Source organism: Sycon ciliatum, chromosome 2, assembly GCF_964019385.1.
Source record: "Sycon ciliatum chromosome 2, ocSycCili1.1, whole genome shotgun sequence".
Lineage (NCBI taxonomy): Eukaryota > Metazoa > Porifera > Calcarea > Leucosolenida > Sycettidae > Sycon > Sycon ciliatum.
Window position 1 is genome coordinate 17,792,007 of NC_088644.1, and position 15,687 is coordinate 17,807,693.

The 15,687-nt window shown below is 45.7% G+C and overlaps 2 protein-coding genes and 1 long non-coding RNA gene across 3 annotated transcripts in view; 2 read left to right on the top strand and 1 right to left on the bottom strand.

Annotated features, from left to right (window-relative positions):
* The first annotated feature begins 692 nt into the window (after positions 1-692).
* Positions 693-8,151, top strand: LOC135809017 (uncharacterized). Its single transcript, XM_065322275.1, has 6 exons — positions 693-907; positions 4,162-4,207; positions 5,840-5,937; positions 6,630-6,652; positions 7,068-7,197; positions 7,735-8,151. Exons 1-6 carry the CDS (start codon positions 818-820, stop codon positions 7,906-7,908), a joined length of 561 nt encoding a protein of 186 aa, XP_065178347.1. The 5' UTR covers positions 693-817; the 3' UTR covers positions 7,909-8,151.
* A 1,425-nt stretch (positions 8,152-9,576) lies between these two features.
* Positions 9,577-11,924, top strand: LOC135810765 (uncharacterized). Its single transcript, XR_010552372.1, has 3 exons — positions 9,577-10,001; positions 10,252-10,493; positions 11,793-11,924. It is a non-coding gene; the product is annotated as an uncharacterized LOC135810765 (long non-coding RNA).
* A 2,861-nt stretch (positions 11,925-14,785) lies between these two features.
* LOC135809018 (early endosome antigen 1-like) overlaps positions 14,786-15,687 on the bottom strand; it is a 44,325-nt gene continuing 43,423 nt past the window's right edge. The window contains exon 44 of the mRNA XM_065322276.1: positions 14,786-15,274. Coding sequence (XP_065178348.1) covers positions 15,172-15,274 — 103 coding nt within the window. The 3' untranslated portion in view covers positions 14,786-15,171. The remainder of the gene's footprint in view (positions 15,275-15,687) is intronic.

Here is a 15,687-nt window from a genome sequence, read left to right on the forward strand (position 1 = left end):
CCAATAGTTTTACCTACTCTTACACATGATACTTTGAACTTGAAGTTCCTCTTGGACACTGAATGATAATTACATGTGGATTGTACTCACAAAATAATGTAACACTCATTTTGTTGTGAACGCAGTGGTGTCATGAAAGTAGTTTTTTTTTGCACAGCCCGTCTCTATATGCGTGGTCTACTGAATCTGTGCCAGGTACTGAGGTAGTCTTGTCAGTGAGACCTACACGACTGGAGTCTGGACTGTATGATGTACCTGCACTTACACTGCAGTTGGTAAGACTTACTAAGAGTACGTGAGGTTATGTCGTGTACTGTAAAATTAAATTATTTTACAAGAGTACAATAACCCCGGGGGGTTATGATTGTACTCTTGCCAGTCTTGGTAGATATCTACTACTCGACAATCATGTATGTGTAGAACTACATGTAGGCATGTGATGATGACTCGACCCTGTTGACAGGTTTGCTGCACGTGCCCTCGCTCCTGATCAACTCGTGACTAGCCGACTCGACAGATGAAGAGAGAGGTGTTCGCTAGTGCCGTCATACATCGCTGATCTGATCTGATTTTACCCATCTCGACGTGACACGGGCCGGCCTGATCGACTGGTACCAGTACGCGGTCGACATGGTTGGTATCGCACGATGTAGGCGGAGAACGCCGTCACATTTTTAGCACGGATGGTCTTGGGCAATAGATTATACAAAGCTTCGAAGGTGTTTCTCCTCGAGGTCTGCGACCGTTCACTTTATCGTTGTGCTGCTCCCAGCCCTAGTCTGAAAACTTTGCCGCTTGTGATCCAACAAGAGAGACAATGCGCTGCCTAGTGCTCTTCGCTTTGGCCACCATGGCCTTGGCACAACAACCTGCCCGTCCGAAAATTGGATCCACATTCGAGGCAATGGTAAGTAGTTAGCTAGCAAAGCGTGTTTGCATAGGCGTATGTCGAGCCGGCCATGGGTTATGGTTTGTAGCCAATGTAGGGTTCCAGTCCAGTGCTTTCAAATCAACCCTGACGGAATGGTACTTCAGTTCAGTAGACTGTAGTGCAGCGCTAGCGGGCGCATTTCACACAGCCGCACTCACTGATCATCTCCACTCACTGGACATGGGGCCGGGGGCCCCCCGGGTACATGAAAATAAAATTTAATATTACAAACACAACAGAGGCGAAAGGCCGTGTACTAGTAGCTGTAACTTTAAAAGGGAAGTATACCCTTAAATTTTTAAGGGGTCGTCCACAAAATATCAATATTTTTAGAGAAGATTTTGTTCGTTGGGGGGGGGGGGGAGGGGGTTTGGTCCCTGTTCGTCTCGTCCTTTAAAAAAAAATATCGATCTCTTAATTTGGGCGGGCACTGTGCAAACACCCCAACATGCAGTTGATGACCTACACAAAGTGAAAGTCAACCCAAGAATACAGCCATGGCAAGGTTGAGAGACTGGCAATGTAAACCTAGGTGTTTGATGAATTTGGAGTTCCTGTTGGTCACGTTTCGCGAGGAGATTGCACTTCATTAAAAAATATCGATACCCTGCATAAACGTGTGTATGTTCGTTTTGAGGGAGGGGGAGGGAGGGGGAGACGTGAACAAAAATCGTCTTGAAAAAATATCGATATTTACGGAAGGCCCCTAAATCAAATTTTCACCAGTTGTAGTGTTCGGGGTGCTGAGTCAAATGGCACTGGTCCAAGGAAGCGGAGATGCTCCCTTCCTCCTTCATTTCCAATCGAACTCGCCACTTCCACCGAAACTGGGTGACTGCGCCCTACTAATATCGATATTTACGGAAGGCCCCTAAATCAAATTTTCACCAGTTGTAGTGTTCGGGGTGCTGAGTCAAATGGCACTGGTCCAAGGAAGCGGAGATGCTCTCTTCCTCCTTCATTTCCAATCGAACTCGCCACTTCCACCGAAACTGGGTGACTGCGCCCTACTATAAGTTGTAGATCGGGATTTGTATGCAAAATGTCACCAAAAGCGCCATTTCAATTGGCTGCAGAGAACAAATGAGTGCCGAACAAAATGGTTAACGTTGTCTTTTAGTCCGATGCGATCAATGAAGCGGAGGTGGAACACCACCAGTGTTCTTATTCTTATTCTTCGCGATCGTTCGGGGCTTGATCGCTGGGCAGGAAAACCGGTAGAGAGCACATCACAGACCGTCCGGTAGCGAGTCAACACGCCTATCACCGTCACAGCCGAAAGACTCGATCAGGAGCCGCATTGTCTCGTTCTGCTCCCTCGTCAGCTTGTCAAGGTTTCGTGCAGTCTGGAAATCGGACGGCTTGTCAAGGGCTTCGCATGGACCAAGAGATGCCGCAGCCAAATGTCTGAAAACTGTCTAGGCATGCAGCTCACGAGTCGACTGGAGCGTGCCCAGAACACGTTGCTTTCCGGTAGATAAGGTGTCAATGCATGGCAGATGCAGCTCAGGGCGATGGCATAGTTCAGCTCGAGTGACAGGAACGTGCTTAAAAAAGCTGTAAGTTGTAGCCTGCAGGCAAGGTGACCAGGTGACTGGTGTACGCATAAGCACGTGACCGCTTACTCACCTGTGTTCAATTGGGAATAAGGGCCGAACGCTGCATCGTTCGGACCAAAACCGGTCGACCCAGCGTCCAAAAGACTACACCATATGGGCCAATCTCGGTCATCCGTGCTTTCATAAGACCGAAATGGCGCTTTTAGTGACATTTTGCGTACAAATCCCTATCTAGTAGGGCGCAGTCACCCAGTTTCGGTGGAAGTGGCGAGTTCGATAGGGAATAAAGGAGGAACAGAGCGTCTCAGCTTCCTTGGACCAAGACCATTCGACTCAGCACCCCGAAGACTACAACTGGTGAACATTTGATTTTGGGGTATGTATGTATGTATAACCAAGAGTAGATAAACAACAAGTCAAGAGTGTGCAACTCCGGATCTCTTCTGCACAATCTGCAGATACCGCCGCCCGCGGCGGAATTTTTTGTTGACGTCACCTTTTTTCAGAAAAACGCACATTTTCCGCAGAGCAGTGCGAGAGCACGTGCTGGGCAGCGACCTTGTAGTGTAAAGCCAGGCCAAGTGCACGAGGGAAAACTTTCCAAAAGACTCGCAGCGCGTGCGTCGTCGAAAAGATTACATCAACGAAAAATTCCGCAGTGGGCCAACCCACACTCTTGTTTATCTACTCTTGGTATAACCCATAACCATTCTGGTCGTAGGGGCGCCATATGCGTCATAAGGCAGCAGCATCATAAAGAACAGAAAAAGAGAAGAAAAACCTAACTGCACTGATAAACAAGCTGCCTATACCTATCACGATCAGCAGCAACGAGAGAGAGAGAGAGAGAGAGAGAGAGAGAGAGAGAGAGAGAGAGAGAGAATTGTAAGATTCATTGGTCCAGTGACTTCCCCTTTAAGTTTCACGCATTTCAGCGATCATAAGACAGCAGCATTTGCAAGTGCTGCTGTCTTATGATCGCTGAAATGCGTGAAACTTGAAGTTGCAGCTACACAGCGGCTTTCGCCTCTGTTGTGTTTGTATACTGCTCTGCACAGTTGTGCATTGAGCACTCTACCTCGAGCTGCCTAGACCGGCCTTGTTTGTGAAAATAAATATTATAAGTTGTGCCCCTTCCTTTTAAGCAACGGCCAACACGCAACGTTTTCGGTCTGTGTGCACTACATGTGCACGTATCCTGTACACGTGCAGTACAAATAGCTCATAACATACAGTGTATGTTGTGAGGTATCATAACTTATCATGATACATGATGGTCATCTACATGTACCTGTAGGATTTTAATTGAAAATCCGCAAAGCTCACAACCAGCAGGAAAGGTTTGTGAATATGTGACTAGCAAAGCGGATCAGTGCAGCACAGCGAAGAACTGTACGCAGCTTGGCCTGGTGGAGAGCTCGTTGAGGGAGTGTCACCACAATGGTACTGCTGATAACAAGTCTGTTACTGATGCAACGCTGACTTTTAAACAGACTGACAATAACTACAGGTGTGGCACGTTGTGATTAGGGTGCTAGGTGGACAGACAGCTTGAGCTGATTTCTTATGCTGCCACTGACCTGCGCATTAGTAGGCAAATCTTCTGAAAAGGGAACAGTAATTTTTAGAGAGGATTTCTTTATGCTGTTCTGCATGTCCCCGCTCTGTCAGGCAATGGTCCGTATCCACGGTCGTGAAGGTGACGTGAATGGAACTGGTAAGCAGTGCACACTGTACAATGCCGCAGGCAGTCTGCAGTGTTAAAATCAACTGTCATAACACTCTCTGCTGGTTTTCTTCTGGAGCCCGATGTATCCATTTATTATGTTGCATGGAAATTTGCTATATCCATCCTGGGTCACATTTTCCGGCGATGACTAATTTCCGGTGCCTATGTGGAATATAGCACAATTAGGGTGAATACTTCGTTATTGTCTACTTTTCAATCATTGTATTATTACGACATCACTTGTTTTTGTGACTTGTTCTACTTTGCGAAAATAGGGCGGATATACAGCTTAGATGGAATCACATATTTTAGGTCACGGGTCACTTAAAGTATGCCACTAGGAGCACTGGAAATTGGAACCTACCGACAACGATGACAATTACGATAGGCAGTCCAGTGCTGTAGTCCCGCGTACCGCCCTAGGCATGCAGCATCAAGTGATTCCATGGTTGCTATGGCAAACCATAGCTGGTACTTGCTCACGATATCCGTATTCACCGGGTCCCTTTTCACACCCACCTCCGTGTACAAAATATTCGCTTGGTCTTTCGGCGAGCCATCGTGCTACACTGCCTCCCATCCCTATCTCTTCTTGACCGTTATGTGTTGCAAGGGGTGAGCAACCTCAACTCGGAAAGAGGTGTTATGCCGAGCTAGACACGATGCTCTGAAATACGAATCTCTTGATGAAATGCTTACTGGCTGGCCGCAGTGAAATGCTTACTGGCTGGCCGCAGTGAAGACTAGCTGATGTAGGTGTGTTAGGATTCTACCTACTACTATGCCGGCGGACAGTAGGCGAATGCACTGAACTAGCTGCATGATCCTCTTGTGCTAGTTGTACACCTCACCCCACCCCTGAAAACTGGTCACCTTCCTGACCATTCTGTGGCTTTCATCCTGCAGCATCTCTGGTAAAATGCGTGACAAGTAAAAAGTAAAGTAGTGGCTAGCACTATCATACCTCATTTTCATTTGTTTGAGGGAGAGATGCAAACGGGGAAAGTCTGAAGAAAATTTGACTGTCACCGCCAGGACTCGAATATTATATTAGGCCAAAACAAATAATGACCTTGTTTCCGGTCGCCCGACCGGGCCACTTTTTCCCAAATTCTGAAACTTTTTTTTGCTCCCAAATGTATACAAACGGTGGCAATGCCATGTGTGCAAGTGCACTCAACGAGTCATAACTCAGTCAAATCTCAACCGAATTCCATAATCGAAACACCTACAAGGTAGCAGAGATTCTCAGCTGTCGGCTCGAAAACCTATGGGGTCGATACGAGCTAGAATAACGGAGCTGGAAGGACTCGAAGTGTTTGCTTGATTTCTCAGGATGTACGAAAACAGGAATACACCACATGCTGTACAAGAACAGTGAGTCAGTCAACTTTGACATTGATCCTTGCCATGATATATGTACAATGTACATGTGTAGGTGCTCTTGTCCATCAATACCACAACGATTGAGGAACCAAAAAAATATCCAAAAAAAGTTTCATTCCGGCCGACCGAGTCTCCTTTTTGAGGGGTTGCCGACCGGAAACAAGCCTATTTTTTGTTTTGGCCTTATAACTATGTTTCTTTCTCAATTGTCTAAATGCTCTCTCACTTTACAAGGTCGTTGGTACAGCGACGCCACACATATGAGGGAACTGGAAACTAGCGAACTGGACAAAGGAAAATTCCGCTCGTACCGACTGGCTCGCTTTGATTTGGTTAGTGCCTGTACTTGCACCTAACGCGTCTGGGCAGCGCAGGGAAGCCGTAGGCTGTTTGTGTGATGGTTTGTGTAAGCTGGATGGTCTGGTGTACTTGGTGAATGGAGCGTCAACCATATCAAACCATAGTAGTCTCTTGCACATTCCACAGTGTAGCTGCTCCCTTTCATTCACACACATTTGAATATTGCAATCTTCACAGTAAAGTAGTGCTATATACATGCTCCAGTATCTGCTAACGTGAGATGACTACACGCACATGTATGTGCGGCATCACCCTGCAATGCATGTAGCAGTGGTAGGTATAATGTACTGTACTTTCTTGAGGCAATATCCTCACTGAATCAGGCGTAGCATGCATTGTGCACATCATTTTAGAAGACTGAGCAGTGTTTGACTTTTAACCTGTCACGAATCTGTGACAGAGCTCAGCTGCTGGATTGTCGTACTATACTTGTGGCTGCTCAAACATAGATAACCCTGCTGGATTGTCGTATCGTACTCAGTGTGGCTGCTCAAACATAGCCTATGGATAGCCCTGCTGGATTGTCGTATCTGCGTACTTGTGACTGCTCAAACTTAGGCAGCCAGGTCAGAGTTCTTCTGCTCTCTTCAGAGAATAATATGACATTGTACTGATTGATGGTTTCATTCTGTTCTCCTCGTGCATGTATGTTATGAAACTGCAGAAAAAGGAGTACTTGATCATGGGGTAAGTCACATTAGTATTGATACTTGATCATGGGGTAAGTCACGTTAGTATTGAGCATAAAATGAATCAAGTGTTCTACAAGTCCCGTACAGTAGTGGCAAGAAATCTGATCCCTGAAATGTACATGTGTGTTACAGTTGATGTCAAAACATTCACTTCTTTCAACAATACATGCATGACGAAGACTCCAAAGAACTCAGCGCCCGTACTGCTGGTGTCACGTGTAACCCTGACAACTAGTAGCCAATGCATCAATATTGCTGAGCTTGCATTGGACACATTATTTACCATGTGATTTGACTTCCACCACCAATAATACCCGATCCGTGGCACATGCGCACACTGCACTTTTAACCTTCTGAGATCACATGGCATAAGTTAGTGCTGTACGTGCTTTTGTGTTGTGATGTTGCAGAAACAGCACTGACTGTGAAGAGCATCCTCTTGGTGAATTCCACGCTCCGTTTGGCTGGCTCGAGGACGCTCACTACGAAGGAGAGCATAGCACTCCCGCTGGTGTCAAGGTTCAAGTTTGGGCTGCAAGGGTGAGTGTATTTTGTTCTGTGGCACCTACTTCACCCCTTCTTGGCCGGAGAGTCATTGCACGTGTCCAAATCACACACCTGGGCTATAGATACACCTAGGGATCCTGATGATACTGTTTTATCCATAGGTCAAAGTTTCAAAAATAGTTCAGTGTGCTGGGTTGTACCTTATTTCCCTGATTATAAGTCGCACTCGATATTAAGTCCGAAGTACCTCTGTTTTCAGGTTTGAGCCATAACAGTTCAGTATAGTTCACTTTACGTAGATGTCATGCTTGATTGTAAGTCGCATCCCCTTCTTTTCCCTTGAAGTTTAGTATAAAAGGTGCAATTTATATTCGGGGAAATACGGCACCACGCACTTGTCGGATAGGGTGTAGCACAGGTTCATTGGATAATTATAATATTGTATGCATGCCTTTAATACCAGCTTATGCAGCGCATCTTGTTTCTTTGTGCTCAGTATTTTGTCACATATGGTATGTTTGCTAAACTTTTCTTCTTGATTCTGTGTTGTCTCGTGCCTTTGTCCTGAAGCACGACGAGTTCTCATTCATTCTCGGAGTGAAGCCGGAGACGCCCGACGTTCCATACGTCTTTGAGCGTGAGGAGGGCAAGACTGTCATTGGTTATGAGTTCACATCTTTCAAGGCCGTTGACCCACCGGCAACATCCTTCAACGTTCCACCTGAGTGCACCAAGCGCCAGTAACATGTGTCACTATCTATCAGTGTATCTTTCTGTATAGGTGAATGTCTTTTTGCTTAGTTTTTTTTTCGTGGTGTCCTCCTGTCACGGCTGGATGTTTAGTCTTATTCATTGTCTCTCTCTTCCCTGTCTGGATGTTCACGTTGTCTTAACACATGATGTGACTGCTAGTACAATAATAATCATGTGACTTCAAGCTGGTCTTGTTTTACATTGGCGTGCGTGAAGAAGAACTTTGAACATGGATGTCAGTTGTTCCCATCTCTGTACCGGCACTACTCTCAATGCGGTGTCACGAGTGGTCTGGTGCATGTTTCCTGGTGTTTTCGTGTTGCCTGTGAAGCCCTGGACGTTTGTTTGGAGTGGTGTGAATGTCACAGAATACATGCCAGAGCAGTGAGCAAAACGCTGTTCAGGACTACAGTCGCCGGTTGTTGTATCTGCTTGTAACTGAGCCCGCACATTTTCCAAAACGAAAAGCTGGATTGCGTGCTGTGCAGTCTGTGCACATATACATGTACCTGGATTACCAATTTCGCATTGATATTGCATCTAGCCAAAGCAGGGATGTATTGCCAACCACATGCAAAACAGCTCGTGTGTTGTGATAAATATGATGGTGTTGAGGGTGGCAGTAATGGTGTTGTGTAAGGCAGTACTGTGCAATGTTCACTTAACGCTGACCTGGGTTAGTTGTGTGTTGCCCACAATGCCCAGTGGCCCCTTCTATGTAATTATCATCAATTGATTCATCAACTGGAATTCCGGAATATGGCCGCGCAGTATCTGATGACTGGAGGGTGCTGCCGGGCCGTATACACTGAGTCGTCCACAAAACCTGACTGTGAATGTCAATGACACATGTACTGCACACACACACATACACACACACGCGCGCGCGCGCACACACACCGGCACACACAAGGCCAGGACGATGAGCGGGATCAGCAACTTGGTTGAGTTGAGCACAACCATCCTCTGCTACCAGTGTAAACGGATGGACTCGGATGGAGAGCCAAGGATAAATTTATAGTAAAAGAAAAAAGGACCAAGAAACTACAAGTTACACTGTTGTCCACTAACACCACCGGGTGACCCAGTGAGTTACTAAACAATCAGCTCATGCGATAACATTGCAGGACACTGACCGACTGTACTGACGCTCTACAACTAACTAACTGGCTATTATTAGCTCTAGCACATCTTGGATGCGCACTCCAACAGCCTTCCAACTATTACTTGGAAGGTTCTACAACTTACAAGTATCAGTTATAGAAATAACATGAGGAGGGGAAGGTGAGAAAAAAGCAAGCCGTTATAAGGAAGAACTACAATGGTGCGAGAAATAGCAGGGAAGTGATACATGTACTGTAGAAGATAACAAGTAGTGTAAGGTGTGACTGAGGAAATGTGAAAAGGAAAGGTGTTACTGTAACACCTTTCCTTTTCACACTTCCTTCACACTTCCTTCACACTTCCTTCACACTTCCTTCACACTTCCTTCACACTTCCTTCACATTTCCTCAGTCACACCTTACACTACTTGTTATCTTCTACAGTACATGTATCACTTCCCTGCTATTTCTCGCACCATTGTAGTTCTTCCTTATAAGTATAACGGCTTGCTTTTTTCTCACCAGTTGTTTGTTTGTTTGTTTGTTTACCAGTAACTAGTCTTACTGTTACTACTGTTACAGTAGTAGTCCAACGCCCGGGCCCGGCGACGTTTTCTCCCGCCAAGGCGATTTCACTTGGATTCCGTTTTCAAGGGACTAGACTGACCACACAGTCTCGTGACATAGGGCCTAGGGCGTGGGCCATGGGGTCAAGCTGCAGGCGCTTCGTAGTGGGCTAGCGCGCATGCTCGGGAAGAACGACCGTTAGTCGTCTTTGCATGTTGAACATGTTGCCCTTCGACGTTCTTTCGTTCGAGCTCCAAACGGCGACAGTTTACGGGTGTGTAGAATGAAGCTGTGGTAACCTGGTCATGAATACCCCATTGCCCGGGGCATTGGCGGGTTCTTAGCAGATACTACTTCTTCTTCTGAAAACGTGCTCTATACTGTAGTTTGAAAAGAACAACGGACGGCGGCTAGGTAAGACGAATATTGCTAGCATGCTGCTTCGCTTGCATGTATAGTTGCTGGTGAATGCGTTAGGCTCCTAAACAGCATCGACACTATAAACTTGTCCTAACTGCATGACTTGTACTTCGAGATTCGTTGAAAACCAATTTTTTCGACACACGAATCGGCAAGTACCTTCGGAACATAACAGGATACTTTGTGTGTTAGAAGTGTTTTTTCCCCAGAATTCGGTCGTTTCCTTCCCTTTTCCGATGTCCAGGGGAAAGAGTCACCACAAAGTGCGCCACGCTGAAGACGTTTTACGAACCGACTTCTGGCGACACCTTGCAGTGTGGTGACTGTAGCGTTCACCGTCACTGTGACATGGTCAACTAACGTGTTACTCAGTCTCCTCATCTTGATCTTTCGGCCTTTGACCTCGGGGAGAGCTCGTTTGGCAAGATCAGCAGATGTGCTCTCAAACTCAAAGCCGCACCAAACTTTTCACGCGTTTCGTTTCATGTAGGTTTCTAGCGCTCATGTACTTGTAATAATTAATTGTATTAATTTTGTAATGCATGCGTAGTCTATGATGATGTAGTTTGGTATGGGAAAGGGTACCGGCACCGTTTGTGTAGGTCTGTTCTGTAGTGGTGTTGTGTTTCATGAGAAGACATGCGTGGCTTTCGTTGGTACCCGCACTTTTGTTGTAAAGAGTAGCCATTGGCGGACTATGCTCGGCCAATCGTCAAATTATGCTTTTGATTATGCCACAATGATGCCAACAAATATGCTGAATTATGCTGAATTATGCTCGGTTCCACTATGTATTCACGCTGTACATAGAGGATTGAGAAACCACGCATACACACACGGCCATGCCCTAAGCATAATTTTGTCCAAACCGAAAGATTATGCCGACCTTACACGTTGGAATCCGTATATTATTATGCCAGCATGATTTTTTGACGAAATCCCAAGATTATGCCAAGTATTATGCCGGCATAATCCGCCAAGGGCTATGACAAGGAGTCGTAACTGGGGTATTTAAAAAAAGAACATCTGCAGGCTTTCTGACAAAGCTGTATTATGCCCCTAAGCAAAATATTTGTCTAACCGAAAGATTATGCCGACCTTAAATACACGTTGGAATCCGTATATTATGCCAAATATTATGCCGGCATAATCCGCCAAGGGCTAGTAAAGAGCTTTCTGCTTGTTCTCCGGCTCGTGTGTGTGTGTGTGTGTGTGTGTGAGAGAGAGAGAGAGAGAGAGAGAGAGAGTTGCCAAAGATACACTGCTCAACCATCGGCTAGCTGGTCATTTATGGCTTTATTGAACCAGGCATACGATATCCACTACCAGTAACCCGTGCACACATTCTGCTACATCTGCGAGCAATAGAGTAATTCTCCGGTAAGAATAGTGCATTTTCTCCTGCCGAGTACATGCATACTGAAATACTATATGTACCAGGGGCGTCGGAAGGTAATTTAGTGTGGTATGGTCAGCCATCTGAAGTACAATTCACTCGTGGGGGAGGGGTGGCTGAGCCGAAAATTTTGGAAAATTAGAGCCCAAATTAGTGCATTTTATTGATTCACGGGGTACTTGGGTCAAATAGTGGTACGGTCAATACCGTAGTGACCGTACCGTGTGCGACGCCCCTGTGTACCTTGACGGTTCTATCTATAATGTGTATTGACCTTTCGTGGTTAAATAATAATTATATTGTTATGGGGTGCACTCTTTCTGTCTGTCATGTCTTTTTCATATTGGTCAATGCTGTTCACTTTGCTTCCTGCCATGTCTTGTGTACAGGCGTTGCGGGCCCGGAATTCAGAGGGATACAGCAACCATCATGAGCCACGATGACCCGAGCAACCATGCAACTCAAGTTAACCATTATGCATGGTTTCCAAGTACATGTAGATCCAGGAGACTACGGAGTTTCTGAGCATCACTGGGTAAGCTCATTGTTGCTTCTCCATCTATATTTGTCATCGCGACCTCTTTTCTGTGGATGACTATCATAGTCTTCCGTAGCCGCGACTATTGTTTACTGGTACTAAGTACCAGCTTGCCACTTGTCGGGAGCATTCGTTCCTCCGCCGTCGAATCGTCGGAAGTAAGAGTAATATTGGTGCCGTTCCTGTAGTCCTTTGAAAGCATCATACATTACTGATGGTGTTGTATAGTTCCGTGGACGGAGAGAGTCCAGTCCTCCGATGCACAGCATGGATCCGATATGTCGATGCCGTGTACATATAGTGCTGTGAAAACTGTTGATTCATGTTCATGATCTTGTCATTCCTGTTCTAGCAGCCGAGACTTGTCGGGTGGAAGAAATTCAGAGCATGCTGTGATCCCATCATTGAAGCGACTTGTACACGATTGTACTGCAGATTCCCAAGCACAGTGATCTACACTCGCACACTGTGGTGCGGAAGGACATCAGGAATTGGCAGTGGCGGCCTCTGATACAACGATAGAATCTAGATCTTCTTCTTGGCCACAGAGCATACCGTACTAAGGCAAGTTATGAAGGCACTATCATGCTGTGTTTCTTCCGTACCTGAAACAGCACTTCAACTTAGAATCGTGCACTTTGCAGATACAGTCGAATGTCACTTATCCGACCACTTCGGGAATCAGGCATGTTGGATAACTGGATATGTTGGATAACTGATATAATTGTTTATGTGCATATATGGCTGGATTTCACTGATTTATGTACACAATACCCAAATATATTCATGCCTATTCATGAATTGCTCCATGTACACATACATGTTAGCATACTTTGACCTTTTTTGGGTGCAGTCCTGTCACTCGAGTTGAACTCGAGTTGAACCTTGGTGTGAAAGTTGTCGCCTGCTGGCGTGGTGACCAGGTGATTTGGGCACCCAGGAGCACGTGACCGCGTGTTCAACCATGTTCGATTGGGAATAAAGGAGGAACGCTGCATTGCAGCCTTTTCGGACCAAAACCAGTCGACTCAGCGTCCAAAAGACTACAACATATGGGCCAATCGCGGTCATCCGTGCTTTTATAAGAACGAAATGGCGCTTTTAGTGACATTTTGCATACAAATCCCCATCTAGTAGGGCGCAGTCACCCAGTTTCGGTGGAAGTGCGCGAGTTCGATTGGGATTCAAGTAGGAAGGGAGCGTCTCAGCTTTCTCGGACCAAGACCATTCGACTCAGCACCCCGAAGACTACAACTGGTGAAATTTTAAGTTTTGCCTTAACTTCCCCTTTAAAACAGTTTACCACGGTAGCGAGATAGTAATAATGATATGAGTCGGATGTGTTGGAGTTAGGGATCAGGTCGTTTAATGTCTCAGTACCCATATCAGTTGTGTGCCTTGTTGCACTGTCCGACTGTATTATTATCTCGTTACCGTGGCGGACTGTTAACTCATAACATGTTGGTCCTCGTTCTTAGTCACTTTGGGTGGAGGTACAAGTATGCATTTTGAAGAATATGCCGGGATAATGCTGCCTCGCTGGCTCCTTCTGAAGAATATGCCGGGATAATGCTGCCTCACTGGCTCCTTCTTAAAACCTCCATGTTCCATAGCCAGTGGCTGGCAATTGCAGAATGCGTATCACCGTGCTCTGGATTCCAACTTTCTTTGTTCTATTTTTTTGAAGGCACAGGCATCTGAGGCGAACAGACTAGGGGCACCCTGATCTACTTCAGCCAAGTGTCAAACTGATGCCAGTGATGGGTGTTGATAAGTTGGTTGGATGGCTACATGGCAACGCATATCTGCGTACCGGTATCTTTGGAAGCCGGTGAGTGTACGTTTCACATTTCCTCCATTGTCAAGATGATGGTGACGATGATGCATGTAAGTGATTTTCTTTTTTTTGTTTTAGGATAGTCTACTTCTATGAAACCCCATTCCAACGCTCCAATAATGGTCTCTTTACTGTGAATAAATCAATGCTTCACCACATTTTCGGGCCTTGCCCATCATCAGGATGAAACTGAACAACGTTTTGCCCCGATGATGGGCCAGCCGAAAATTTGGTGGAACATTGATTTATTCGCAGTGAAGAAACCAGTATTGGAGTAGTGGAGCGAGGTGTCATACATGTGTAAGTGGGCTGCGCTAGAGTCCGCGGAAAAAAATGTACTTCAGTATGATAATGCTTGTTAGTCATAGAGCATTTTTTGCCGAAGGTTTCCTCCTTTTCCTTTGCTGTGATGTATATAGCTTGAATACCAGCTGGGCAAGTTGCATTGCGGGAAAACTTCAGCTCTCGCAGGGTGTCAACATGGACGACGCCATCATGCATTGCAGGTGATTGGAATCAGCCAGGCAAATTGTTGCTGTGTCTGCAAGAAGTGGTTCTATGACAGTCATAGTCACATCGTCCATTGGATGCTGCTCGACTCTTGTCATCCCAGCCGGTACACTGTGAGTTAGTTGTATACAGCTTCAAGATACTGCTTTCCCATATCCACATAACTTTGGTACTTATAGCATTGGGATGTTTGTTGTTGGTGACATGAACACGTGTACGGGGAACACATACCAGTACTTTGGCCTGGCTCAAGCTTCAAGTTCTGAATTCTGATCCAAGTACTAGGCTGGTGACTGGTGTTTACGCAGCCCAGGCATTTTGACATTACTTGGGCCTGAACCGATGTGATACTTCCCTTCCATTTATAGACACTCCTGGGGATCCAGAAGACAATGTTTGAACACCAGAGCAGTAGCATGGCTGCAGATCTCATCGCACTTGCACTGCTGTACTCGGTGAGCTGTGCATCTCGACTTGCTATGCCCCGCACCGAGAGGTAACACCACCATTGCCATTTTAGGACACTCTTACATAGAGATAACAGCAAGAAGCATTCTCCAAGTCCAACAAGGAGAAGTAAAATCACAACTAGACTACACCATAAAATGAATCATTTCTAATGTCTGGAAGTGATGCATGAAGAAAAGCGACAAACCTAGAGTAAAAATATCCAGTGTGGCTACATAAAGAGGACAGGGAGGGGAGGGGAGGGAGGGAGGGGGTACAAACATGCTACAATCACAGCCTGCTGCAAAAGGAAATAGCGAAAAGATCTTTCATATCACCACAAGTAACAATTTTGCTTAAAAAAATATACGATAAAAATAACAGCACCAGCACAATATTATTGGTAGATGCAAACACAAAATCTGAGGATCCAGCCTCAGCTTGTCAAATCACCATAACACCTTCCACACACTCTGACTGGCTTCTTTCCTGATGGTAGTTTAGCTGACTTTGATGTACATTTGTCGCAAAATATGCACCTGCACAATAACGACAACACAACACCTAAGGATGAAAGAGAGGACTTATTCTGAGCTTACGATGATGTATGAAGCCATCCCAAACCCACCATCCCCTCCTAGAATGATTATCTTCAATTATACCCTATTCTGGCTCTGAACTTCACAACTGAAATGAATTAAACAGAAACAGCCATCATCCTGAACCCCAACCACCACCCCTATTGAATTGAACGGAAACAGCCATTATCCCGAACCCTAACCACCACCCTCCAATTATTTTATAGACTGGATTGCACGTCTGCACTGATTGGTCAAGCAGCCTCAGACAATCAGAGTCTTTCACTGGCTGCTGTGACCTCCCACCTACAGGTGAGAAGTCACAGCAGCCAGTGAATGATTGGCTGAGGAAAAGGGAAAATTTTCCTAGATGA